The sequence below is a fragment of the Nyctereutes procyonoides genome, unplaced genomic scaffold, assembly GCF_905146905.1.
Source record: "Nyctereutes procyonoides isolate TBG_1078 unplaced genomic scaffold, NYPRO_anot_genome, whole genome shotgun sequence".
In the NCBI taxonomy this organism is placed as follows: domain Eukaryota; kingdom Metazoa; phylum Chordata; class Mammalia; order Carnivora; family Canidae; genus Nyctereutes; species Nyctereutes procyonoides.
In genome coordinates, this window is record NW_026575042.1 from 52,542,685 (window position 1) to 52,570,003 (window position 27,319).

The window sequence follows — 27,319 nt, forward strand, 5'->3', positions numbered from 1 at the left end:
TCCCTGGTGGGAAGCCTGGTTCTCCCTCTCTGTCTCTCCGCCCCTTCCCCCTGCTCATGCTCTTTCATGCTTTTTCTCCCTCAAATAAATAAATAAGATCTCTAAAAAAATAAAATAATCTTAAAGAGAGGGATGATAGACACCTTGCAGAAACAGTCTAAAGCGCAATTTTTAATGAAAAGAGTTTTTTTAAAAATCCAACTATGAATTTCATAGTTATCAAAAAAGACAGCAGGTGCAAGTCCTTACAGTCATCTAGTTCTTAGATACGAGGCATTTATAGAACATTATCTCTCCCCATGTTCAGGGTCCTTTTTCCTAGACTGACATCCCATCCTAAGGTCAAGAAGCTTACAGAGTAAGGAACCTGGTGAGGTAACTTTGACAATAAAACATTTCAGCAAAAGTGAAATATATAACAAATAAGGCTAAATTTCCTTTTTTTTTTTTTTTTTTTTTTGCCTTGCCTAAGTCCAACTTCTTCTGCCTTCATAATCCAGAATACACAATATTCTGTATTCATAAGCCAAGATACTATGTTCTTGTTTCCTATGTGGAGCTCGTGTTCCCTGTGGTGCATTAGCAATATATTTATTAAATCTAGGGCTCTGTTTTTATAAGCATTTGCCAAATCATGATCCATCTAAATCACAGTCCTCTTTTAAACAATTTAAAGTTTGTCCATAATGAAACCAAGAGTGAATTGGAGAAGATGCTGAAGTGTAACGAGGAGCACCCAGCCTATCTGGCGAGCGATGAGATAACTACAGTCCGAAAGAACCTTGAATCCCGAGGAGTAGAAGTGGACCCAAGCTTGGTAATACATACTGCTGATGATATGAACTTACTTCCTTAATCTCTGTTTCTTACGGTAAAATGTTACTACTTCTCACACGTTGCTTGGATATTTAAGTGCTTGATTTGACTTTGGTCATGTGTACTTTTGCTGACAAAAAACAGTCATTTTGACTGTAGAGAGTACAGATTTCTTGTTGGTATTTCTTTAAGTGTAATGCTTTATTTGTAAGTGAGGAGATTGAGACTTAGAAAAGTGAGGTATCTGGGCAAGGTCAGAAAGGAGCTCTGGCAAAAGGGGGTAAAGGCCCGCCACATCTCTGCATCACGCTATACTCCTTCAGATTGCAAAATACAAGTTCTTCTGTGATAAAATTCACTTATCTGTGTGTTTTCTCGGTCAGATGTACCTTATCAAGTATGAGTGGGTTTAGAAAAAATATGAACGTTAAGTTTTTATTAAATTGGATAGTGCCTTAGGGTTCTATCTCATTTTCCTCACTCAGAAAATATAAGAATAAAGATAATTACAGTTTAGACTGTTTTACATCATAATACTTTATGATACTTATATGGGAAATTAAAAAAAAAACAAACTTTCTGGGCTTGTGTGCCCCAGTTAGGGTATAAGGAATCGAAACTTCATTTTAACATTAGCTTAAGTTAACTTAAGTGAAACCCAATTAGAAAAATAATTCTAAGGGGAAAAATAATCATATAAGAAATTTCAGAACCACACATAAATTCTTTTAGAGATGATCTGTTTCTGCACCTGAGAAATGAGTACACTTAATGTGATTTCCACCAGAGGTCAGAACAAGAAAAGAAAGCGGGTAAAACTCAAAGCAGTTCAAGCTGTTACATCTAGCATTATTTATAAAAATTGAAAATGAAACTAAAACTAATGATACATGAAATTATTAGTTGAATGTAAGTTTAATTTATCCACATTTGGACTTTGCCCACATATTAGGATACGAATTGACTGTGTATTTTAATTACTTTTTCTCAGCAAGAAAATCTCAGGTTTTTTTCCAAGAGACATTTTGTTCAGTGTATTCTATGAAGCTATAAAGTAGTTAGCAAAACGTTATGGCAAGAATAGCAGATGGGCTACATGTCAGAGATGTGGATTCTAGCACAGTTTCATCCCATTCGTTAGTAATAATACCTTTAGTAACTAATACAATCTCTGAACGTTTCACTGTTTTCATCCGTCACACAGCATTGATGATATTTGCTATACCTGCTTGACTTTATTACTGTCATGCTCAGAAAAGGCAATGGTGTGAAAGAACCTTGAACACTCTAACAAACTACGTAGTAATGACATTGGGGGGTCATTTTGCTGTGGCAACAATGAAATGTAATAATCAAAAAGGAAATGTTGTATTGATGGACATGGTCTGAGACCAGCTTCCTAGTCCTAACTAACTCTGTCCTTCGATTAGGCTCACAACCTCTTTTCCTTGGGGCTCTTTACCTCTATCCAGGGGAGATGATAATCCCAACCCTACTACTCTGCAGAATGATTCTATGACTACAACAACAATCCTTGTTAAAAACATTGTATATTTGGAAGTACATAAACTGGTAAGGGGTCAGAGTAATGGTATATCTAGTCTTTGTCTTAAAAAAATTTTTTTTGAAATGGTTAAAAAAGGTTGGAACAATAATAAAATCACCATTAGTTTTAATTATGTTTTTTATAAGTAACTTCTGTAGCTGACCTTTCAGGATATGTTGGTCAACCTGCAGAGTATCCAGAAACTCTGGTTTTTGTTTTCTTTTTTCATTTTAGATTAAGGATACTTGGCACCAAGTTTATAGAAGACACTTCTTAAAAACAGCTCTAAACCATTGTAACCTTTGTCGAAGAGGCTTTTACTACTACCAAAGGCATTTTGTAGATTCTGAGGTAAGGTGTCCAAAAACAAAGGGAAATGCTTTTAGTGATTGTTGTTTAGATGCTTAAAAGTAAAAAGTAGCTTTAGCATTAGTTTTAAGTCCTTTGATCTACTGGGAAAAGCATATGTGGGTTATGAAGAATACCCTAACTCTTATCTTTTCTGAGGTATTTACCAGTTTATATTTTACACACTAAAAGATTGTGTATGCAGATAATAGGCATTAAACCACTTTTTAATTTTTTTTTAAGAATTAGCTTTTTATATTAGAAAATAATATGTTCTCGTGGAAATGCAATAAAAAAATGTAAAAAAATTTTGAAAAGGACATAGCCAGTTATTTTAATATTCCTTATTAATGAATAAGTCACTTATAATCCCCTGACCTAGGAGTAATTTTAATTAATATTTTATGTGTATCTTCAACTCTTTCTATACACTGTCTTCTATCTGCACGTGTATGACAATAACAATCCATTTGGGTAGTGGAAATCCTACTGTAAAAACAATTTTTTGTTGTGCTTTTTCCTGTATATTGTAATTCTTTCTTTATATCATTAAAATCTCTGCTTACTTAAAAGAAGTATATAAAGTTGTACATTGTTTAATGCCACGTTTCACAGAGTAACCCCTAGGTGGCAGCAGACTGATTGTGTTTTGAGCATTTTCTTACAAGCAGAAACGCTTTTTTAGAGTATCATTCTGAAAGAGCTATTCAGTAGTGATCTTATTTGAGACCTGTCAAATGCTTTTGAGTTTTCTACAGCTTAAAATAAATTTTTATTTAAATATACTTATGTAAAAAGTGGCAAGTTTTTGCCTAATTGTTGAAAAGACCTCTTTACAGAATAAGCTTCTTTTAAAACATATCATTAATTTATTTTTTTTTATAGCTGCATTACAAGACTGCCTTGAGTGCACAAAGAAAAGAGATTAACCTAAGGGTGTATTTAAGCTAACATGGTTGTTAACTGAAACTAAATAAAAATTAAGGTTATATCCTGTGATTTTCTGCTTGTATATAAATCATGAAATTCTTTACTTCCCAAATTGATTTGCTTTGTCATTGGAATCAAAACAAACCTCTATAGGTGAGGGGCAGTTTGAAGCCAAATCATGCAGAAGTTCATTGACCTGCAGAAAAGATTCAGTGGCTTATATCTTCAGTAGGAATGTATAGGGGCACCTGGGTGACTCAGTCGGTTAAGCATTTGCCTTCGGCTCAGGTCCCAGTGTCCTAGGGTTGAGCCTTGCGTCGGGCTCCCTGCTTAGATTCTCCCTCCACCCCTGTCATTCCCTCCACTTGTGTTCTCTGGCTCTCTCTGTCAAATAAATAAATAAAATCTTAAAAAAAAAAAAAAAGGAATATATGTATTAGGTAAAAAAAAAAATAAAAGGAATACATGTATTACTTAGGTCTGAGATTTTTAAAGTTTAGGGTATAGATAATAGCCCAATTTAGTAGTTGTGTGTGTTTATGGTCGTAGTTTTCACTTTTAAATTTGCATCTGTAATCTTCATTTCCTAAATTTCAGTTGGAATGCAATGATGTCGTCTTGTTTTGGCGAATACAGCGCATGCTTGCTATCACTGCAAATACTTTAAGGCAGCAACTTACAAACACTGAAGGTAAGCCACGGAGGTATCACTTTCTAATTCTAACATCAAAAAAATAGCAGTAGCATTCATTTTTAATAGACAGATATCAAAGTGATTCTTTAAAAATAGATTCACTGGGGGCACCTAAGATGGCTCGGTTGATTAAGCCTCTAACTCTTGGTTTCAGCTCAGGTTATGATCTGAGTTTTGAGGTTTTGCCCCGTGTTGGCAGGGATTCTACCTGAGATTTTCTCCTTCCCTTTACTTCTGTCCCACCCTCCACGCACATGCATGCGTGCGCGCTCTCTCTTTCTCTCTCTTGCAAATAATACATTTAAATGAAAATAAATTTGTTAGAAAAATTGAAAATTATCATCTGCCCATAAAATAGTAATGAAAGTAAATCATAATTGGAAAAGATGGGAGATAAAACATACCAGGAGTCTCCCTTCATTACACAAAAACTGTTAGAAAAGGACTGCTAAGCATCACTTAAGTTTTTTGGGGGAAAATCTGCACTTTTTTAAAGTGTTAGGACTTGAGAATATGAGTTTCTCTGAGAATATTAGATTCATGTTGGACAAAAGTACTATATAACAGGTAGAGATTCTCCCTATAGCTGTGAGAAATCTGAACTCTGTAAGTCTGACATGAGAAAAATCCAAACTTACTCTCCATGTATTGCTAATTTATCCTCCATATGCATTCATAATAACGATGATCCTCAAGTTTTTGTTTACTTTGAACAGTCAGGCGACTAGAGAAAAACGTGAAAGAGGTGTTGGAAGATTTTGCTGAAGACAGTGAAAAGAAGGTAAAACTGCTCACTGGCAAACGAGTTCAGCTGGCTGAAGACCTCAGTAAGTAGTTCTTCCCGCCCTCCGCCCCGTGCTGCCTTGTCTCTTTCCTCATTTCCATTATTCGTTCATCCATTTAATTGCAAACTATAGAAGTGTATACAAAGAACTTTCTTTCCATGAACTATTTGCAAGAAAGTTGCTGACCTGTCGCCCCATCACTTTCAAGTACTTTAAGGTGTATTTCTTAGAAGCAAGGATTTTTTTCCCTAGCAACCATCCGGATCAGGATGTTGACACTGATACATTGCTGCATCTAATTTTCAGACCCCATTCAAGTATCCTGTGTCGTCCTAGTATTGTCCTTTTGTGTAAGAAGATGTTCATGCTCAGCCTGTACTTTCCCTGATCCAGCTTCCTTTTTCTGGAGAATGGTATTTAGAAGTCAAGAGTAGGAAGCTAGATGTGCTGATTGTTACTGGACTATCACCGTTCACAGACTCTCTCAGTGTAAAGAGCTGGGGAACAGATCTTGCCTGCATTCAGGTCTCTGTGCGCGCGTGTATACGTGTGTGGATACATGTCCACACATTTATATCTCTGTTTCTAATCACAAGTATTTGTCTGTGTTGGAAGCCCTAAGTTAACAATGATACTTTCCATTATAATTTGGTAGCTCAGGGTTCATCCTAGTAGTCTCCTTTTTCTTTGAGGAGAGAGAAATCTGGCTCCCAGCTCTCCTTAATATATTTACTTACTTTGATCAGCCTTCCCGTATGTATGCAGACTTGTCACTGTCCCCTTCGTTGCACGAGCATCCCTTTTGCCCTGTGTTGACACCCCTTTTACCTCATGCAGGCTCAGATACCCCGTGCCATGTTACCCTTCTTCACAGACTCCTTTTCAGGGAGCTCATGCACTGGCACTGTGTAGTAGGCGGATCCCCTTTTATCCTTCCTGCCTCTTCCCCTGTGCCAGGACCTCCTGAAGCCAGGCCATGCTTTGGTAGTGGACTCCCTCTTCATCCTACATGTGCTCCAGAACTCTGCACCAGACTGGACTGCCCTGCTACACGGATACTCGCTCACTACTGGGCCACGCCACCAGCACCCCACGTGACACCCTCTTCAACCGGGTCAGGCGTTACGCCTACACTGGCCCATAGGGCTGTCCCTCCCATCACCCATCCCCTACCCCCAACCTAACTTGGCCTTACTGATCACTTGGTCTCTCTCTGGAGACGTTTGGTTCTTCCTGAATGCTGGTGTTCCTAGCTTTAAGGTATTTGAGTTGCATGTTAAGATTTACTTAGATCTTTGAGAACCCAAGGAAATCCCAGAAAGAGTAATGTTAAATAAGATTAAAAACACTGAGGTTGGTGCTTCGGTTTGAGCTTATTACCTCGTTTGTTACAAGCTTCCCCTCATTTAATTTTACCAAACAGTATTTTTCCTTTCAGCATATACTTAAACTTACCATCTTAGGAGTTTTCCGGTATGTAAGAGAAAGCAGATACGGAATAAGAAGAAGTTCCTCACATTTGAAAATCATTTCTAATCTGAAGTTAGGTCACTACAATATGCTCCCTAGAATATCCGAGAGAAACCAGTGGTTTTCCTGTCGAAACCCTGCCCCCACCCCCACCCCCGCCAGGCCTCAGCAGCGTGCTCCTCCACCACCGTCGCCTCCTCTGTTACCTCAGCTCGTCATTTGCTGTCCTTTCTGCCCTTTCTTCCCTTAATCTTTATTTTGAAATGTATATTATTTTAGTTCATTTTCTGTTTTCTGTTGCTCTTCTTTTTGTTTCTTCCATGCCACTTGATCAGAGTAAGTTTGTGCTAACTCGTAGACGATCTGTGTTTGTGCACTGCCGTTCACTAGCTGTGTTCCCTTAGGCACGTTATCTCTCAGAGCCTTAGCCTCTTTGTAAAAATGACTCCAATTAGTTATTATATTACTAGGAGGGGCTTTGGGAAAATAACTTCAAAAACCACTTGCAAGTCCCTGCCTCACAAGTTTATGCTTTGTTAGTGCTGTTCCAGGAAGAGGTGTGCCAGTGTCGTAAGGTGTACAGATATATTTCTTTTGTATCCCTCAGGACATGATTATCAGACCGTGAAATACTTCACTGTATTTTACTAGCATATGTAATTTTAAGTAATTAAAAACAATGTATCTTTTATGTTTTCTAAGAGAGCTTTATACAACCCCATGACTTTGCAGTCCCATTTTGATAATTTAAAAAAAAAAGTATATCGCTAACACAGATTTGTGCCCATCAAGCCAAGACTTACGTTATCCTGCTTTTTTTTCCCGAGAAAGTACTCCTGTGACTTCCTTGGAATGATTTACTATAAAATTATGGTTGTGTTAATGTACCAAATAATGTCGTTGACAGCAAGTGTTTCACCAGTGACTCGGCTTCATCTTCACAGTAAAGGAGATGAGCCATGATGTGGTCCATTAGTTGGAGAAGAATCTTGGGAGTACCGTTTCCGTACTGTTTACCTTTCATGTAACACTTAAGGATATGATCTTGGATCCCTTTAGCCAGACAATTTAGCTTTAACAGTAACTACTGTATTACTTGGATCGAAGTTTTTATTTTTTTAAAAAGATTTATTTATTTATTTATTTATTCAGAGAGAGATAGAGGCAGAGACACAGGCAGAGGGGAGAAGCAGGCTCCATGCCGGAAGCCTGACGCGGGACTTGATCCTGGGTCCCCAGGATCACACCCCGGGCTGCAGGTGGCGCTAAACCGCTGCGCCACGGGGGCTGCCCTGGATCGAAGTTTTTAGTATAGCATATTCAATTAGAATATAGCGTGTTAATGGAATTTAGAGAAAGGGAAACAAAGGAGTTTTTACCACAATTTCAGAATAGTACAGAGTAGAGTATTGTGGATTTGGGAAAGTTTGGTCCATCATATTTTTTGCCAGTCTTATTAAACTTGCTCCACTTTAAATCTTTTTACCACTTTACTTTGGATATTCACTGATTGTCTTGAGTTAGGAAAATCAAAGAAACAAGAGCCCACCCCTTCTAGTCTCGAGAAGAAGTCCAACATAAGAACCAGGCCTCTTTGGAGAGGTGGACTCCATAGCTGGAACAAGAAAAGGTTAGGATCAACCTGGAGCGTCCTAAGGTGACAAAGTAAGGAAGTATTTGAAGGATGATAGGGATGTCAGCAAGGTACAAAAGCCAGCTTGAAAAGGCTCCCACTGGCCAAAAGTAGGACAATTTGGGTATCAAAGTAAATAATGACAGTACAAATTATAACACACCAAATAAAATAGGATTCCACAAATTGATAATTATATAAATGAATTATATAAATGAATGAACAGAATCAGTGATGAGGAATGGGATATTTGTATAATCACGCAAAGTATCTCCACACAAAATAATGTAAAAAGGAAAAAGAGTAACTTTACAATGGAGAAGCCTGGCAATAACCACCTTCATCAAGCTGTCAGAGTTCATATTCTCGGTAACAGTCAAATCAGAACTGTTCCACCTTGCAGAATGCAGTGAAAAAAAAAAAAAAAAACTCAACAGCACTTCTTAGATATTTTTGCCAAAGATGTGTAACTTAAACTTAAATCCAATTATGAAGATACATCAGATGAACCCAAATTGAGGCATAGTCTGTAGAATAAGTAGCGTGTAATCTTCAAATGTGTCAAGACCATGAGAAACCAGAAAATAGTGAGGAACTATTCCAGGTCAAAGGAAACTAAAGAATGAAAACAAACAGTGTGTGATCCTGACCCTGATCTTGTTGTTTTATAGGACCTTAATGGAACAGTTGGTAAAACTTGAATGGGATGTTACATGGTAGTGATACATTAGTGTTAATTCTTAAATTTTTATTGTTAAATTGAGATTGCTTTGGAAGATATCTTTATTTATAGCTAGAACACAGTACAATATTTGGGGTTTATGGGATGTAATGACCATAAATTATTCAGGAAAAATATGTTCCTTGTAGTGTTCTTACCACTTTTCTCCATATCTGATATTATTTTTATGTAAAAAGAGTAAAAAATGGTTTGCTTTTATTTTTATAACTGGATTTGCTTACATAAATGGATCATGGTCATATGAAAATGATTTAGAAAAAATGAGAATTTAGAAACTATGATCTCTGAATATGTTGGAAGGCGGTGAGTACCTCTTGGACAATTTTTTTTTTTTCAGTAGGCTCCACATCCAGTGTGAGGCTCGAACTCATGACCCTAATAACATGAAGAGTCACATGCTCTACTGATTTAGCCAGTCAGGTGCCACACCTCCTGTACAGCTCTTCTTTCCACCTTAATTCCTTATTTGCATTATCTAATTACACTTAGACCTATCTAGTGTTGAAATATGCCCATTATGACCTTGATGAAATACTTTTGACTTTGTAGCAAATTTTATTTCAAAGGATTTTTTTTATTGATATTTAAATACAACAGCAACTTAGATAGAACCTATTTGGATTTCCAGTATAATTTGTAATAATGTGTTTAATCTCTTTATTGAAACAGACTATATGTTTAAATGCTTTCTTTGAAGAGGGAAAGATTAGTATAGAATATAGCTCAATTCAGATTTTTCTTTTCATAATGAGCTGTTTTATGATTTATAAAATCTATTTTATGATTGTCATCATATAAAACAACCTATAATGCTAACATCTCATAGACATTTTGGAATTTGTTCTCTGTCCCACCCTGGAAATGGAATATCTGGGCACTGGTAACAATTGCTGAGTTTCAGCAAAACAGCATGGAATTCTTTTATTACTTGTTATATGAATGTTGTGTCAACTGTTAACCAAGTTATTGTTAGTTTGGGACCTTTATATCAATTGCTTGGGAGTGAGAGCTTAGGTTTCTTTCTTATTCACTAAAGCCCGAAGTATTCTTCATTCTCTGTGTACATAATCAAAGAATCATCGAGACTGAGGAATTAAGGGGGCATCACAAGTCATTTAGATCACTAAGATGTATAGTCTTTCCCTTACTTTACAATGCATTTCTTTTCAAATTTATATCAAAACTTGAAACTGTTTATGAATGTGAATTAGTATTTAGATACTTTTCCTGTGCGAGGTATTAGCTTGTATGCCTTGTATGCGTTCTCATAGGTACAGTCATTTTCTTATTTTATAAAGAAATGGAAACCTTGAAACACGTAGTGGTAAACACGTAAGTGGTAAAGCCAAGATTTGAGTCCAGGCCTTTTAACTACTGTGCCAAGATAACTTGAGAAAAGTTAAGCCTTTGAGAAATATAATTACCTAAAATATAGTCCTTTGCGTTTGGAAGCTTATAGTTAACAGTGTCCTTTATGGAGTGGGTCAGAGAAGCATAGTATTAGTCATTTAACATTTAAATTTTCAAATGATATGAAAACTGATAGAACATCTAGATAAGGAAGGAACGCTGAAGTGTAAACCAAGCCACTGACCAGACTGAAGAAAGGTAATTTCTGACCTGTAAATATCTCAAGTTGTTCGCTATCAAACTCTCCCGTAATTAGGTCGTGTGTAAGTTGCCCAGAATTCAGACACAACTTTTCAATGTGATGTGTTCATGCTTAGAGTCTTAAGATCTAGTTTTAACAGATAGAGAATCTTTACTTGAGCATAAAGATTGGTGAGGGTTTTGGTTTTTCATTTTTGTTTTTGTGGTGGTTTTATGCTAGGAGTGTTGAAATGTGTGATAATAGGCTTCAATTTATTGCTTCCTACTTCTTGTCTTTACATGAATTGAAGATGTGCTTCAGTAAAAATTGAGAAACTTCCTATTTCCATCTCATTCCCTAATGAAATGTGCAACAATGATAAACTCCTTCACTTGGGCTTGCCACTGCACAGGCTTATTTTATTTTAATTATACAGTTTGATGTCCTTAATGTTAAAAATAGTATAGCTTATACAGCCTAGCAAATTAGAATTTTCCAATATCCGCAGCTTTTTTCTCCTGCAGTTAATTTGCTCTGCTGACTCCCTACGCGAGGTGGCAACAGCTGGCCTTTCACTGGAGCCCGGGGATTAGGGAGCAGGAGTCACAGCAGCGTGCTCGGCCTCTCGCCTCTGTTGACTGTTCTTTATTGTTTGATGCCTGGCCATCTCCCAGACAGCCAGCAATTGTTTCTTAAAACTTAAAGTTTGTTTCTCTTGGGAGTATACAATGCTGGTGGGGCTTGTCTTTGTGTCTCTTCACTTTCCCAGTCTCCTCTTATAATCCATCCTGTGCTTTCTCTTGATAATGAAAAAAGAGCAAAGTTACCAGCTTTGTATCTCAGTGTGCATAAGATTCAGTTTTGACTCTGAAAATGGAAATTTTATTTTTCTCCGAGCATCAGATCTTTACTAACAGAAATCATTATTAAACTGAAAACTTTGTCCATTATTAGTATGTTAGTATATTTTTGAAATTATGGTGATAAAAAGGGCGTGACAGCAGAATGAACCATCACTGCCATTTTAAAAGCTAAAATTGGAAGAGAAATGCACCATAGCTGCTTAAGTGCAGAAAGATCCTTTATTGGTACAGCGTCGGGAATAGAATCATTGGTATTGTAATACCGTTGTATGGTGACAGATGGTAGCTAAGCTTGTGGTGCCCGTAGAATAGCATAGACTTGTCACATCACTATGTTGTACACCTGAAACTAATGTAACATTCCGTGTCAACTATACTTCAATTAAAATTTTCTTAAAGATTTTTTTTATTAGATCTAAAACATAATTCTAAGGGTGCCTAGGCGGCGCGGTCAGTTAAGCAGCTGACTCTTGATTTCAGCTCAGGTCATGATCTCAGGGTCCTGGGACGAAGCCCCACGTAGGGCTCCGCACTCAGCGGGGAGTCTGCTCCAAAAGGATTCTCTCTCCCTTTCCATCTGTCCCTCCCCCAATGTGTGTGTGCACGCTCTCTCTCTCCCTCTCAAATAAATAAATCTTTAAAAAAAAAAACCCACTGCAATAAATAAATAAATAAAGCACGATTCTAATTTATAGGATAGTTAAGAAGTATATCTCTGTGCCATGTTAAAACCTGAGTAAAAAGTAGTCAGAACATATCTAGATGGAACCCTCAGCCAGAATGATTTTGTTGTTTATTTAGAGAAGAAGAATATCAGGATACTCTCAAATTTAATTTCTGTTGGTTACTCCACATTCCTAAACTTCTCACAAACCTGTCATATCCTTGAAAGTCGTTATGGATGAAAATAGTGGCCATGAGGTAGTGTGAGACTGGAAATTATCCTACAAAATGATCATTATACTCAGAATCTGGAAGTTAAAGTTATGGAAAAGGGAACTCCTATTTAAAACTATTTTTCTGGCGGTAGGGCTCTGGCATACAAATTTTAACAAGTTTCCATAGGGGATTTTTGCTGGGTACCACCCACCCTTCTGCCTCCAAGTCCACACTTCAGAGAATTCTTCCTATTTACAGGAATAAAAGTTGTCATTTTATTAATTGGGATAAAATCGACATAACTTCTTTTAGTGGAGTCTTAGAAACTGTGTGACTGTTGAAAATTGGGTAATTATTTGAACTCTGTCTGAAGTAGCATATTCATTTTGTGTCTGTTTAACCAGAGAAAATTAACCTTAAAGAGGTTTGAAAAAGGGACAGGTGGCATTGAATTGTGGAAATCTAGGTACATAGGCCAGATTTTTTATAAAGACACAATCACGGAGAATAGAGTAAGGTGCCCTGGAGAGAAAACTTGGAGTGTAAGGACTGTAACCCCTATAGTTTCACTTATATCTGACTACCGTTACTGCATTTCTTTGGCCAATAATTGTAATTTCTCCTGACATCTGGCACATTTCTGAGCCGTCTTTTCCCTTTGTCTCTTTTCATGTCTCTCACTGTGTCTTCTTCCAGACTATTATCACTTGCTCAACCAGGATTTTTCCTCCTTGCTACTTATTTACCTTCCTCCAGTGATTAAAAACCTTACCAGTATTGTTTAATTGAGCAGAAGGCAGACTTCCCACCGTAAGCAACTGTAGATCAACTGAAATAACCAGTTTAAGAAAGAAAAAATTGAGGGGCACCTGGGTGGCTCCTCCGTCAGTTAAGCGCTTACCTTTAGCTCAAGTGTTGATCCCAGGGTCCACGGCCCTGTGTCGTGTGTGGTCCTGCCCGCCCCCCCACCCACCCACCCACACCGCCTCCCTGCCCAGCAGGGAGTCTGCTTCTCCCTCTGCCCCTCCCCCTGCTTGTGTGCATTCTCTCTCTCTCTCTCTCAAAATAAATTTAAAAAATTCATGTGTATTTATTGTTCTGCTAAAGTGATACAATTCTTTGATAAATTCACCGTACTTTGTATGGTATGTATGGTATGTTCCGTGACTGTCTAATTATGACCTTTTAATACAGATTCTTTATCTGTCCGTATCCGTGCCCCCCCCCTCCCCGCCCAGCCCCACCCCCCTTACAAAGGAGGAAGAAGGAAGCTCACTCTTCTGCTAAGGAACTTTCTAACCCTCTGTCCTGCCAGAAAGCAGGAAAGCCACCATATCGTTTCTCTTGTAGAGCAGCTTGCATTTGCTGCTTCACCCCTGTCTCCACCCGCCCACTCCCCTGCTGACACCCTGTGATACGACTTTCATTCCTAATGAAACCACTTCCTTCTAGGACACCAGTGATTTCCTAATTGCCAGCCCCGTCCAGTTTACCAAAACGCTTTCATAAGTTTTTATGTTTGTTGGGCATTTTTAAGTTGATTGGAATATTTTCATTCTCTTTGACATTCATGTACCTTTTGTGTACTTTATGGAGTGGCTATTAGTAGAAACTAGAATATTTTTAAAACTGGAAAGTTTGGAATGTTTCTCTCGTCCATGCAGAAAAAGATTACTTCTTTCTGTTTTGTGTTACCAGTGTGTGAGGTCTTTAAGGCACCTGTTCAGGGTAAAAGCAATTGGATTTTAAATTTTGCCTTTGTGAACTAATATTTTTCATAGTAAGGTGAAATTGACAAAGAAACTAAGGAAGGATTATTTTTACCTTGAGTCTACGTAGGTGAAGTAGACTCTGCTTTGTGTTGTAGCCAGAGAGAGAGACAGAGAGGCAGACAGAGAGGGAGACAGAGAGGGAGACAGAGAGGGAGACAGAGAGGGAGAGAGACGGCACAAAGAATACAGTAATCCTCGGGGAGAAGCCTCTGTGTTAGAGAAGTAGTTATTTACACACAGAATTTCATGTGACGAGCGTGAGTGGTGTGCTTTCCAGGTTATTGATGAGAAAATCCAGACTCAAAATGGGGCATTTAGAATCAAGCACATTTTTCATGGCCTAAGTCTTATCTTTTAAAGGCAGCATTGAGGGTATTGATAAATTGGTGCAAGATGAAAAAGATACTTACTTCTCTGTTATGTTATACAGGTTACTGGTGTTCAGTGTTTTATTAGCAAGTATATTCTTTTTGCCTTAAACTCAATTTTAACTTACTAAAAGTAGGAATAAAAATGAGACAGGTCTTTATCATTTTAAAGTAGATTATATTTATGTGTTTTGATACGTGTTTATGTATATATTGTGATATACAAAAAGGCCAATGTACATGTTTTCAGCTAGAAATGAGAATTTTTTTTGCCTAGCTAATCATGCTTGCCACTTCCATACTGAGAGTTTAAGAATGAAGTAACATCTTAAAGTTGGGATTAAATTTTGATTGTTTTGTTTTTTTTAATTATGTTTTATGTATTCTTTCCATTGCTAAGGTGGAAAAAAAAATGAAATCTACTCATTGAAACTAAATCTAATCATAAAACAACCTACTGGCCTGTGAAACACTATGTTAAAAAAATAAAATTAAAAAAAATAAAAATAAAAAAATAAAAATAAAACTAAGCAAGATATGAATACATTTTTTTAAAAGGAAAGGTCTTTTTTGGGGGTGCGGGGGCGGAGCCGCCCCCCCCACCAGCTTGCGCCCCCCCCCCCCCAGGAACAGTCTTAAAGGATGAATTGGTGCATGTTAAAACTGGTAATCTCCATGAAGTAGGGTTCTCAGGGTAAAGAGGGGAGTAAAAGGCAAAAGAAGTTTTAACTGTTTACTATTTTATACATTTCTAAACTGTTTGTTTTCCCAAATAAGCATAATTCAAAACTGCCTTAGAAATTTCATATTCTTAATTACTGTATTCGTGGAAATGACAAAGCTAATTATGATCAATTTTAAAAGTGAGTGAATATTTTCCCAATAATTTCTTGGTGATAGTGATGCCATGAGACATTTCATGGGACTAGATAGTAATTGCGCATCATGAGGTCTTCCCTGGTGGTTGGGATTCACTTTGAATTCTTTTGATTTCTAGTAAATGCCCACTGTGGATCTATATCTGCAAAATGAGTTTAAATCTTTCTTGAGACTGGTAAAATTTTCAGCTCATGCAACCCATGTAAGATGATAGATTTTCCCTGCCTCATTGTTACCTACTACATATGGAAATAGTCCATTTTAATTTCTCTTAAAACAGCTGTTTCATTTCGTCCTTAGTATTGTCCGTTGTAGAAACGAGTTGGCTGTTTTTTATTCACTTCAGTTAGATCTGTTTCCTGGTGAAGGAATTCAAGTCTTTCTAACCTCGCCTGTTTAGTCTCCTTGAGGCACCACTTCATTCTCTGAGTCATAGGTACAGACAGACTGCCTGTCTCCACCAAGTACACTACCAGGATTTGAGGCGTTGGTTTTAATCCCTCTTATTAGCATAGAACTAGTACATGTATATATGCATCATGGAAATTAGAAAACATAGATGGCAAATCTTTAAAACAATTGGCACTACCCAGAGATAACCACTGTAACATTGTATTCTAATAAAAAAAATTTTTTTTTAACAAAAATTTTAATGTGGTTTTAGGGACATAATTTCTGCACATTTCTAGAATATTTTTCCTGAGGAGATCTTAGGTTAGCTTTCCCTTACCACCACCAATCTTCACTTCTTTGCCATTGCTCGTATTTCTGGTCTCTCATTTATCAGAATAAGCTAAATTTCTCCTCCTTTTCTTCATATGGTACTAGTTACTTTAAATAGGTCAGGTATCTCAAAGGCTATATTCTAGCAAAACATACACAGAACATTCAAAACGTACACTCTGCTTTGAAAGCTAATCCCCACCTGCATCCAGGACCCGGGCACTTCCTGTGTGTGTTTATGCCTGCATTGTGTCTGTCCTTTCTCCAAAGATGCTCACGTCATCCCCATCGTAAGACTGCTCTGCCTTGATCTTGATTCTCTTATCCAGAAAAACCTTCAAACGTCTGCCTGCTACCACCACTTTGAACCATCCACCCTCATAGCTTTGTAATCTTTTTTTCTCACTTCTGCCAAATTTGTCTTTTCCAAGATTGCTGACAACCAAGAGAAAGCAGTGGGGCAGGGGAGCATTAAGGAATTGAAAGTATGTATTCCCGTGTAACTGCAGTATTTGGTACTTTGGGATCCAAACCGTGCTTGGAGCTCTGCAACTGTCTCTGACATTTGTATACAGTTTTACACTTTATAGAAAGTGTTACATATTTCCGCGTTTGCCTTGCAAAGGCATAGGAGGCTGCTTGTAAGGTATTATCCCCATTGTTCAGATGGGGAAATTAATGTTCATTGAGGGAAACGATTTAGCCAGTTACATAAATATTTTTGGCAAAGCTGGAGCTCACAACATGTGTTAGAGGTAGTATCTTTTTAGATTTGTTTTAACGATTCTACTCTTTAGTCTTTGGGTTTTTGCTTGTGGGTAACCGAGTTCATGTAATTTGGCTTTCTTTTTTATTTTCAGTATACTAGTTTTTGAACCTACTCTCCTAAACTAATTATTAGGAATCTTGAACAATGAATTTATCTCCTAAAGACATAATGTAATGGTTTCATTCTTCGAAAAAGATCAATATACAGATTTATAAATCTGTGTATTCTTTACTGCTGTTTCAATTTTGTAATTTGCCTTTTCTGTAGAAAATAAGAAATTGTGACAAAATGCAAAGGTGATTTTCTAAATTAATGAATATGTAATACTGATTCTCAAGTTATTTTCATTTCTTTGAGCCTTATCCTGACTTCTGGAACCAGCATCAACAATGATGCCTCTTTACAGGGTTCTAGTGAGAAATGACTGAAATTCTGTACAGAATCAGCCTAACAAAACATGAATGCCGGTAACTCTTGCTGTGATAAGTTTAATAATAATCCTTTGTCCTGCTGCAGCGTCATAGTTAAGAGATATGATTGTATTTCATTTTTGTTTTTCATCTCGCTTAAATCGTAGCTTTATTAAAACCTGCAATTGTTAGTTCCATATTTTTTTCACAAACTTTTGGGTAGGTTCATAAATCAGAATTACAGTGTCTGTTCACATATTACTTTTTTACTTTTAAAAATTACATTAATGAGCTGACTGTTTAAGAATCATTCTCATGATTCATTCATCTGTTACGCCTCCTTTTTAAGGCTTCAGTACTGAAGGTCTTTTGACAAACCAATATTTATAACAGTTTGACAGCAGGATGAGGAACAGCGTTTGTCTTTGTAACAGCTTGAAGAAAGACCCTTTCCAGGACCCAGTCATGCAGTTACAATCTTGACCTCTTTCTTATGCTGGGAACATACATACAGCAGCACCTCCCATGTGTTTTCTTGTCCCATTGACTGTCCATTCACTTCCCATCTGTTTTGCAGCCTTAAAGGAACAGAAGGGGCCCTCTTCTTATAAATCTGTCTTCACAGGTGATAAATGATGTCCTGTCTCTTTAAAGGCTGCCTGGGTGGTTTTCCTTTTCTTAAAATGTTTCAACTTTCCTTCTAACAAAATTCAGAGTAAAATGTACTTTTAAGAAAAAGAGGGAAATAGAAAAGAAAAAGGACGATGAGTTATTTTAAAGCTTTCTTAATTGATTTGGACCGAATATTTTATTGGTCATTTGGCTAATGATTTTTTAGTCTTCTCAATTAATAACCTAGATCATATTTTAGAAATTGTTTTGATATTTAGATTTTTCTGTGGAGACAGAAGGAATATATTCATTTTGAAATAGTGTATTTAAACCCTTTGGTGGGAGAATAAAACAATGTGTCATTAATGAGCTAAAATATAACTTTTAAATATTTTTCTCACCATAATTTGAGTAGACAGATGTAAATAATATGTAACATTTTATGTACTGGATACAGAATAAAACAATTCACAGTAGATGATTATTCTAATTTTTTTACATTTAGTTTTTTTTTAAAGATTTTTTAAATTTATTCATTTATGAGAGAGAGAGAGAGAGAGAGAAAGAGAAAGGGGCAGAGACACAGGCAGAGGGAGAAGCAGGCTCCCTGCGGGGAGCCCGACATAGGACTCGATCCCAGGACTCCAGGATCGCGCCCTGGGCCAAAGGCAGGCGTCAAACCGCAGAGCCACCCAGGGATCCCCCCTTTTTTTTTTTTTACATTTAAAAGACAATCCTGAATCCCATAAAAACTTAGCATTTTTTTTCTCCCATTGCTAAAAAGAAATGCTTTAATATACGTATTTATATCATTGGATTTTCCAAACATTGAACAGAAATAAAAATGTTTTCTCCCATGCAGAAATTACTTATAGAAGGTTAATGGAACTAAATTAATGGACGATTAATTGTCCCCTCAATATATTTTTAAATTACTGATTTTATTTTATTATTTTTTTAAATTTATTTACGATAGTCATACAGAGAGAGAGAGAGAGAGACAGAGACAGAGACACAGGCAGACGGACAAGCAGGCTCCATGCACCGGGAGCCCGACGTGGGACTCGATCCCGGGTCTCCAGGATCGCGCCCTGGGCCAAAGGCAGGCGCCAAACCGCTGCGCCACCCAGGGATCCCCTAAATTACTGATTTTAAAAACATTACCAGCATAAAAAGACCACTCTTCAAGTATTATGGCATATTATATGAATCAGCTGCCTAGTGGTACACCTTCTATGAACTAGTTTGTTAGGTTGTTCATTAATTCCCTGCCCTATTCCAAAAGATACGAGGCAGCTTTTGCAAAGATCTATGCTTTACAAGATGTAAAAATGCTTAAGTGGAAAGTTGAGTGAAAGGAAAGAAAGTTAAGGCAAGTGGAATGATGTGAAACTTGGGATAAGATTGGTTACCCCTCAAAATACTTGCTCAGGGGTTCTCTTGTTTTGCAAGTAACCTGAAAATGTAGCTCTGAGTTTCCTAGACAGCTGATGCAAAATGGAAAACAAAGTCGATGACGTGGTGTTGCTGGTGGCTGACAGACACACTGTTGCTTAGTGGAAGCATAGGTGTTCCTAGTATATAGTGCCTCAGGGAAATTTCCTCCATCCTCACGGAATTATAGGATAAAGTAAATCAAGTGACTACATATAATCATGAGTTTCACAGGGCTCTTTACTGGGTTTTGGCTCAATGTAGGCTAATAGCATAAGCAGTTCTAGGTAAAATCAAAATGATGCAGTCCAGATACGTAGCTGTGTGACTTATCTAAAGATAAACTTACGTAGTAGCTAATGTCTAGTGTCCTCCATACAATCTTCCATAAATATGAATTCTTCTTGCAGCTGAGCCTTTTAATAACAGGTAGCACAAAGTTCAAGGTTTTACACTCATTGACAGTGACAAAAACCTGGAATGGAGCTACTCTATTAATTAAGAGCAGTTCCGTAAGCATTAATAGTTAGCCGAGATGAAATTACGATTGCCATTTACTTATGAAAGTGAAAGACCCAAGTGTAAGGCTGCTCTGTGTTCATTCATACTGAAGTCTTATGGAGAATTAGCTTTACTATATCATGAAAGTGTTTTAAGTGGTTTTGATTATATTAGCTAAAAGAGCCTTAAGAAAAGAGAAAGTAGAAGAAAATAAAGTTGTAATTTGTCTCATAGACTTTCTTAAGGCAGCTTTCTAAATCATACTGTTTTGGGGGGTCTAATTATAGCAAATTTTTAAAATAGTCATCTTTAATGTTTGAATTACGTATTGTTAAGTAGATTACTCAACAGTGAATGAGTATTCATAGGCATCTATTGCATAGCAAGTTCTGTGCTAGGCCAAGTGATATTAAATAACAGACTTTTTTGTACGTAGATAATAATTCATGCAAGCAGTCCCACATTGATTTCTGTGCTGGGGGTGGGGATGGGGGTGGGGACAGTATAAACGGTATTTGAAACGGTATTTCAAAAATTATATAGCCCCGTGAGGATAATATTGTCATAGGCAGTTGAATTTTTACTAGGAGCTTAATATCCAACAAATAAAAAATACTAAGCAAATAAGACAATTAAGTTTAAAAGAATGCAGTTAAAACATATAATCAGAATAATATATTTCAGTCCTAAGTTTTAAAGCAATACAGGCTTTGAATGCTTCTGGACGGATTTCCTTACTTAATAGATAAACTAGAGCTGTGACATGACTGGTTGTGAAGTTAAAGGCAAAGCTGGGGCTAGAAACCTACTTCTCCTGACTGCTGCTGTCACATAGCTTTTAATCCGCTATGTCTTCATCTTTGCAAAAACCATATAAAATTACTGCTCCCTTGATTATTAAAGGTGTTAGACTAGGGGTTTGTAGCATTTGTTGTCATAAAACACACCTTTCATTATTGTATACTCCTGTGAAGTCTATGTTTTGGAAGATCTGTCTACAGTAATCTTTTTCATTAGAAACATAGAGTTACCGTTATATCTTCTATCAGCCTAAATAATCATTATTCCTAAGAAAACTATAAAGTAGATATAGTTTGGGCCAAAGATTTCCATTTGAACTTTTGAGACATTGAAAATGACCCAGACAACTCTATTACCACCTTCAGCAGACCCCTAGAAGTCAGGGACCCCGCCTAGCTTTGAAATTACCATCTTAGTCTCAAATAGCTTTCCAGGACACAGGAAATGATGCCTCCTTTTTCTGGAAGAAGCAGAAGTATTCTGTTTGTCTTCATTAATGAGTGTTTAAAATATTCATGTCTATTTGTAGGTAAAAAAAACTATAGTGCCAAGATTCAGGGAAGTGTCAGATTTAGCTATACGCCTTTGACTATCTCTCTGGTTTTTCCTCTCATCGATGTAAAAGGTGCACAATTTTGACTTGTGCTAAATCTAAATCTTTTTGACTATACCTTTGAGAATCTTAAACCTGGTCTCTTGTTCACCTTTTTTGTTTGTTTTCTTTCCTTGTTTCCCAGTACTCTAGATAATTCCTCTAAATACTGAACTTCTAATGAGCACTTACTGTATAATTGCCTAATAAAAGGCAGGCCTTTTTAGGAGCAACATATATCACATGTTAAAAATTGTTCTTTTAATTTTCAGTCCTTTAGTGGTCAGCTTTTTTACAGCAAAATCTCACCTACAGGGTGTCTTGAAACTTGGTACAAAATATGTATGCAGCATGTTATAAAACAGTTCTGTTAAGGTACATTTTGATCTTTGGATGTGTGGTTTACTTAAAGTACACTGCCTTAGTAAGCTTGCAGGTCGTGTCTTTGTGCTTTCTCCGAAAACCTCAGAAGTTGTAAAAGATTTATTTCAGTGCATGTGGTAGTGTTTTGTGTGTGGTTCTTTGTTCCTGTTCTAAACTGTTATTAACCACTGAAGTGAACCTTCTCCCAGGTTTGGCCTTTTGGTATTCACAGTGTATTCAAAACCTAATTACAGATTAGTCCAAATTTGAGACTTTTAGAGCAAGTATCAGAAGATTCAAAAAGAAACTGAGAGTAGCAGTATCATTTCATGTGGAGATAAAGGGACCCAAAACATGAATGGGTGTCAAGTCATCTGAAGAAAAGAAAAAAGAGAAGGAACTTCATTCACTGAGATGAACGGTTTATGAGGTGGGGATTATGGGAATATTCATGACTCAATCAAGAAGTACAATGAATTGATGTTTGAAATAGTTCATCTTTTAAGTAAACATTGGATAAATGGAAAGTAGACTCCATATTCACTACATGTAGAATTGCCTATTTCAGAACCGAAATGGCAGTTCAAACAGAAATAGCGGTCTGTTAATCCCTTCCTGAGTTGGTTTAATTTATCAAGTTAATCTAAAATTTTATAAGAACTCTCTAGCTATAAATATTAAATGCAAATATTTAATAGAAAAAGGAGTTTGTTTTGTAATTAGCCATGCTAATCTGTGCACACATTTCCATGGGAAATTTATAATAGCAAAATAGTTAAATACAGTAAGATCTTGGGACTTGAGAACACTAATACTGGGACATTAATTTGGAAGGATCAGAAAGTAGAAAGTTTTAGTTGCTCACACTTAACCCTGTTTTTATGGATAACTCTTACTTTCTGTACGTAGTCAGGTGGCATAGTTAGTATATAAGAAGTGCTGAAAATTTAGAATTTAAAATGAGTGAATTCAAATATGAGAAATAATGCTATTATTTGTAATATAGCTTCTTTGCAAAGAATGAAATAGTCTACTTTCTAAAGCTCTGTGTATGTGCGTACACGCACAAGGTCAGCATATTTTAGTCTTAATAAGTGTAATAATTAAATTGAAGTTTCTCTTTCCCCTGGTATTGTATCGTGAGATCTGAGTATTCTCTGTTCAGTGTTGCTTGTGTGGTTCGGGTGACCCAGCAGCTGTCCCTGATCTTCATTGTCAGTGTGTACGCTGCCTCCTGTGCCCAGGCTGGCTCTGGTTCTTAGCTCCTGGCTTCTGCCCTCTTGGTCACTGGCATAACACCCAGGAAGCCTGTCAAGTGATGTTTTCTTTCTCGATAACCTATAGCCTTTATTTTCTGTGCTGTATTTCTGGGAACTTCGCTTACCATTTATCAAGTATCTGTTGAGTGTGTATATTGAGTCTGACGTTGTAGACATTGAAGATGCTGGACTTTCTTTGTTCAGCTTCATACTTTTGTATGGTTTTGCATGGATCTCTTCAAATGTGTATAGATGTAGTCTTCTCAAGAGGTAATATGTATTGTATGTTTTTTAGTCCTTCCTAGGCTCAGAACTACTTAGGAGAGTACTTGGTAACTATTCCATTCCCAAACTTTTAGCACAACATATCTTATGTCCCATTAAAGGTAAAACTTAAAACAACACTTGAAATACACTTGAAATAATAGCATTTGTTTTGTTACCATTTAGAGTCTATATATGGTAGCAAATTTAATACGTTTCTGAATCAGAAGCATGTTCCAGAGCTAATAACTCTCCAGGCTTCGTGTCCTCGTCTTTGAGCGTGACACTTTCAGGGTCGTATGAGGACCAAATGAAACATGGGATTTTTTTTTTTTTTTTGAAACACGGGATTTAAAATCATCCCAGAGTAGACACTTCATAGACTTAGAATGAAGTAGGTAGGAGGTGACTAAGGAGTTCTTCTCAAAGGCAAGAGGGCATCTCTGTGCCCATATTACTCCCTTGAGTGACTGTATAAAATGAAGGGGCAAGAAATGAATTTTTAAATTTATAAAGGATACACTTACCACAATTACCCTTTTTTCCTTTAACATTTACCTCTTCCCTCTCCTCTCCTCCTCTCCCTGCTCCCCCGCCATTACTTCCCAGTGACTTACTTAAGTAAATACCCTTTGTGTCATTCTTGAGGTTTCAGAATACGGTGGCATGGTGTCCTGATACTCTAATTGTAAAATATTTAGTAAAAACAGCTTTTTAAAAGCAAAATTTGACAATTTTATTCTGTGGTTTTCTTATTAAAGTAATTAGATAAGTCTGTTTGCTTTCGTTTGGGAAAAAAATTGCCTATCTTTAATTTTAGAAGAATTTGAATTTGATTCGGACTCCACAGTTAGACACCTGCATTAGAGTAGCCCTTGGTCTCTTTCAATACAAACAGATCTTGCTCTGAACAGTGTCTCGTGAGTGATGCTACTGTACCGCCCGCTCACAGATTGTCCAGCTATGGATGGAGGTCAGTGACAGGGCAAAGGATGGATGGAGCTGGCCCTGCAGCTGCCTGATTGTACTCAGATCATGGAGCAAATAGAATCAGATTTCCTCTCTTCATACAGTACAGGTTTCCCAAGGAGAAATAGTTCTTAGTGAAATGTTTAAAGGGGTTTCCAAGGCTTTCAAACACCTGTTTCAGATTTTCATGCATTGTGCTGTTTAAGCCAGATGATTTTTTAAATACCCTGTTCATTTCCAAATTTCTGTGAGGCCATATATTCCTCTCCTACTCTCCCTCCCCTTTAAAAAAAAAAAAATTCTTCAGCTGATGAACTGCACTATGTGGAACTCTAAAATGCACTGAAGGAAATAGGTGAAGCTATTTCTAAGCAACTAGATGAATTAATTTTAAAAATAAGAATGTGGCCTTATTTTGAGAAAGGATGTAGTTTACGGGTTTGACTGTTCTTTTACAGATAGTACAGACTAAACTTCCAAGAGATGGGCTGGGATTATTTTTTACCATTTCTCCAGTTTACTTTTGCAATTAAGGAATTATTGCCACCTCTGCGATAACTATTCTCATATTTGCTCAGTAAATAGTTTGATTAAAAAGCAGTAGGGTTTTTTTTTTCTCTATTGATTTTGTGATAGTCTCAGACTAATACCAAGAGGTAGAAGTGTTAAATTACTGGCAAAAAAAAAAAAAAAAAAAAAAAGATGAAGACACTGTGTTCTTGATATGCAGCCTTATAGGCTTTGTTGAGTTCCTGCACTGCTAATAAGAATTCATAAAGAGGATAGTTCTTCCTTTCATTGGCTGTTCATCACAACTGCTGTGTCACTTATAGAAATGTTTATGTCTTCAATTTGCAGATTATTTTTAAATATAAAAGATAGAAGTGCTGAGGTGCCTGAGTGGCTCAATCACTTGAGTGTCTGAAACCTGAACTTTCAGCTCAGATCATGAGCTGAGGGTCAGGAGATGAGCCCACGTAGGGCTCCATGCTCAGCAGAGTCTGCTTGAGATTCTCTCCTCACTTTGCCTCTCCTCCCACTCAAATGCATGAATAAACAAACAAACAAACAAATAAATAAAATATTACAATGATTTTTCCAGATTCAAAGCAGAATGCTTTACAGTTTTGCCTCTAGACCAATAGTTTTGAACCAGTCACTTCACTTTAATTGCTAAGAATTATGTTAAACAGGCAAAAAATATTTGTTACTGGGCTTACCACAAGCTATATTTTAAAGGAGGAGCTGCATGATTAAATTAGCGATGAAGTAGAATAAATCATGACTTACTTTCTTTTTTTTTTTTTTGACATTCAGAGGTTGACGTGTACTGTGACTAGTTTATTTTCCTGTGAAGGAAATCTTTCAGAGAGAAGGTATAGATTTTATTTGGGAGTCTGTAAACATGAAAATATAAACTCAGATAAAATAATCTAAGTCTTTCTCCAGTACCTGTGGTGTTTTTAAACTTTATTAATTTATAGCTAGAAAAGTACATTTTTTGTATGTATTTTTAAAGTGTTTTTCCCTTTTCATGTTTGTTGCAAGTATTTCCTACAATTTCTTTTATCTTTTAAATTTAGGACATTTTGACATATAAAGTATATGATTTAATGTGGTCATACTGGTAATCTTATCCTTTATAACTTTTCCCATTTATCCTAGAAAGTCTCTTTCCAGTCTAAGGCCTATTAAATGCTCACCTGTATTCTCTTTTAATTTTTAAAAATAGTTCCATTATTTTATTTTATATTTTCTTCTGTTCCAGATATTGCTGAGTCCTTGGTTGGACTCCAGAGAATCAGAAAACTCCTTAAAATTCTTTAAGCAGTTACATATGTTTTTATACATACATTTCTCTACGTAGATTCCATAACTCTTAAAACATTCTCAGAAGAGTCTGTCACCAACCCCATAGTCCTTCCCTTTCCAAAAAATTGTTAAGAGCTACTACTACAATCCATTTGAACCTTTTTTGGATATCAGATGGTGTGTTGTGCTAAAGTAATTTTTTCCCCTTTTCCCAAATAGAGTATCCCAGACCATTTATTGAATAATTATCTTCTAGATTTGTATTGTCTTTGAGAAATAAATTCACTTTTAACTAATTTGTTATCTTTTTTATTCCACAGAGAAAGTTAGAGAAATTCAAGAAAAACTTGATGCTTTTATTGAAGCTCTTCATCAGGAAAAATAAATGGTAATAAGTCAAAGTCCTCTTCCTGCATTGGTACTGACTAGATGCAAAATTTATATTTTTTAACTTATTATTATAGTTTATCATTGTATCTGACTATATCTTGCTTATTCCTTAATAGCAATTTTAATGTAATTAAATCATTTTAATGGCAAGGAATCTCTGAAACTAATTCTACATTTCATATGTGTAATGTTCCTTTTCAATACTTGATTGCCTCTGGCTGAACTAAAAATATTCTCTAGAACTCATTTTGGACAGAACAAAGGTAAACAAAGCTAAGCTGTTTCATAATACGCATGTGGCTCGTCAGTTTTCTGCATGTAAAGAATTGAACTGTAGCTCTTATTATTTTATTCCTCATTGTTCACGTTCAGTGGATAATTACGTGTGTGTTAAATTGCAAAGCATTTATTTGGCTTGATTAATAATCCTAACAGTTGTTCTTAATCTTATTCTCTTATATTTAAAAACATTTCTCCCATTTAAAATTACTCAGATAGCCTTAGAATGTGGTACTCTTCTGAACGCGTGGACTCTTAGTGTAGTTCTCTAGTCTGGCGTTGGAAGCATGTTCCAAGTAAAGTATTACATATTTAAAGACTTGCCTTAGTAGCATAGCAACCTCCTAATTATTGCTAAAGAATTCTAATTAGTAAGTCTTTTGCTTTTTATTGAAAAAGTTGAGAAAGGGAAAATGCTATAATTAAGACATTACTGTGTATTTAGAATATTTAATTCATCACTTTATCTGTGAGCCTCACCCTGCAGGCCGCCTCCCCAGCTGCATTCATTTCAAAAGAGGCTCTTCACCCAAACTATCGGTCTTCCTCCACTGGAGGACAGTATACTTGAGAAAGCAAGCTAGAAAAGGAAGCACAGCTCAGACCCTTATCCCTCAGAACAGCTTACTCTAGGGATGAAGGAGAGAGGAAGGAGTTAGCAAGCTTTCCAGTAATGCTTTGTCACTTTGTTTCCTCTCCGGGAAGCGAAGTACACCTGCTACTGTGGATGGATGCAGAACGTATCTAGAGACTAAATATCAATCATCTTTAACACAGCCCCAAACTAATTCATTGCTGTTCAGTGCCTGTGTTCATAACTGCTTT

The 27,319-nt window shown here is 36.5% G+C and overlaps 1 protein-coding gene across 6 annotated transcripts in view; it reads left to right on the forward strand.

The window, feature by feature from the left end:
* OPA1 (OPA1 mitochondrial dynamin like GTPase) overlaps positions 1 to 27,319 on the forward strand; it is an 87,479-nt gene that overhangs the window by 55,869 nt on the left and 4,291 nt on the right. For all 6 annotated transcript variants that reach the window (XM_055321727.1, XM_055321729.1, XM_055321731.1 and 3 more), the window contains 5 exons: positions 677 to 817; positions 2,597 to 2,713; positions 4,238 to 4,331; positions 5,051 to 5,161; positions 26,146 to 26,213. In XM_055321727.1, coding sequence (XP_055177702.1) covers positions 677 to 817; positions 2,597 to 2,713; positions 4,238 to 4,331; positions 5,051 to 5,161; positions 26,146 to 26,210 — 528 coding nt within the window. In that variant the 3' untranslated portion in view covers positions 26,211 to 26,213. The remainder of the gene's footprint in view (positions 1 to 676; positions 818 to 2,596; positions 2,714 to 4,237; positions 4,332 to 5,050; positions 5,162 to 26,145; positions 26,214 to 27,319) is intronic.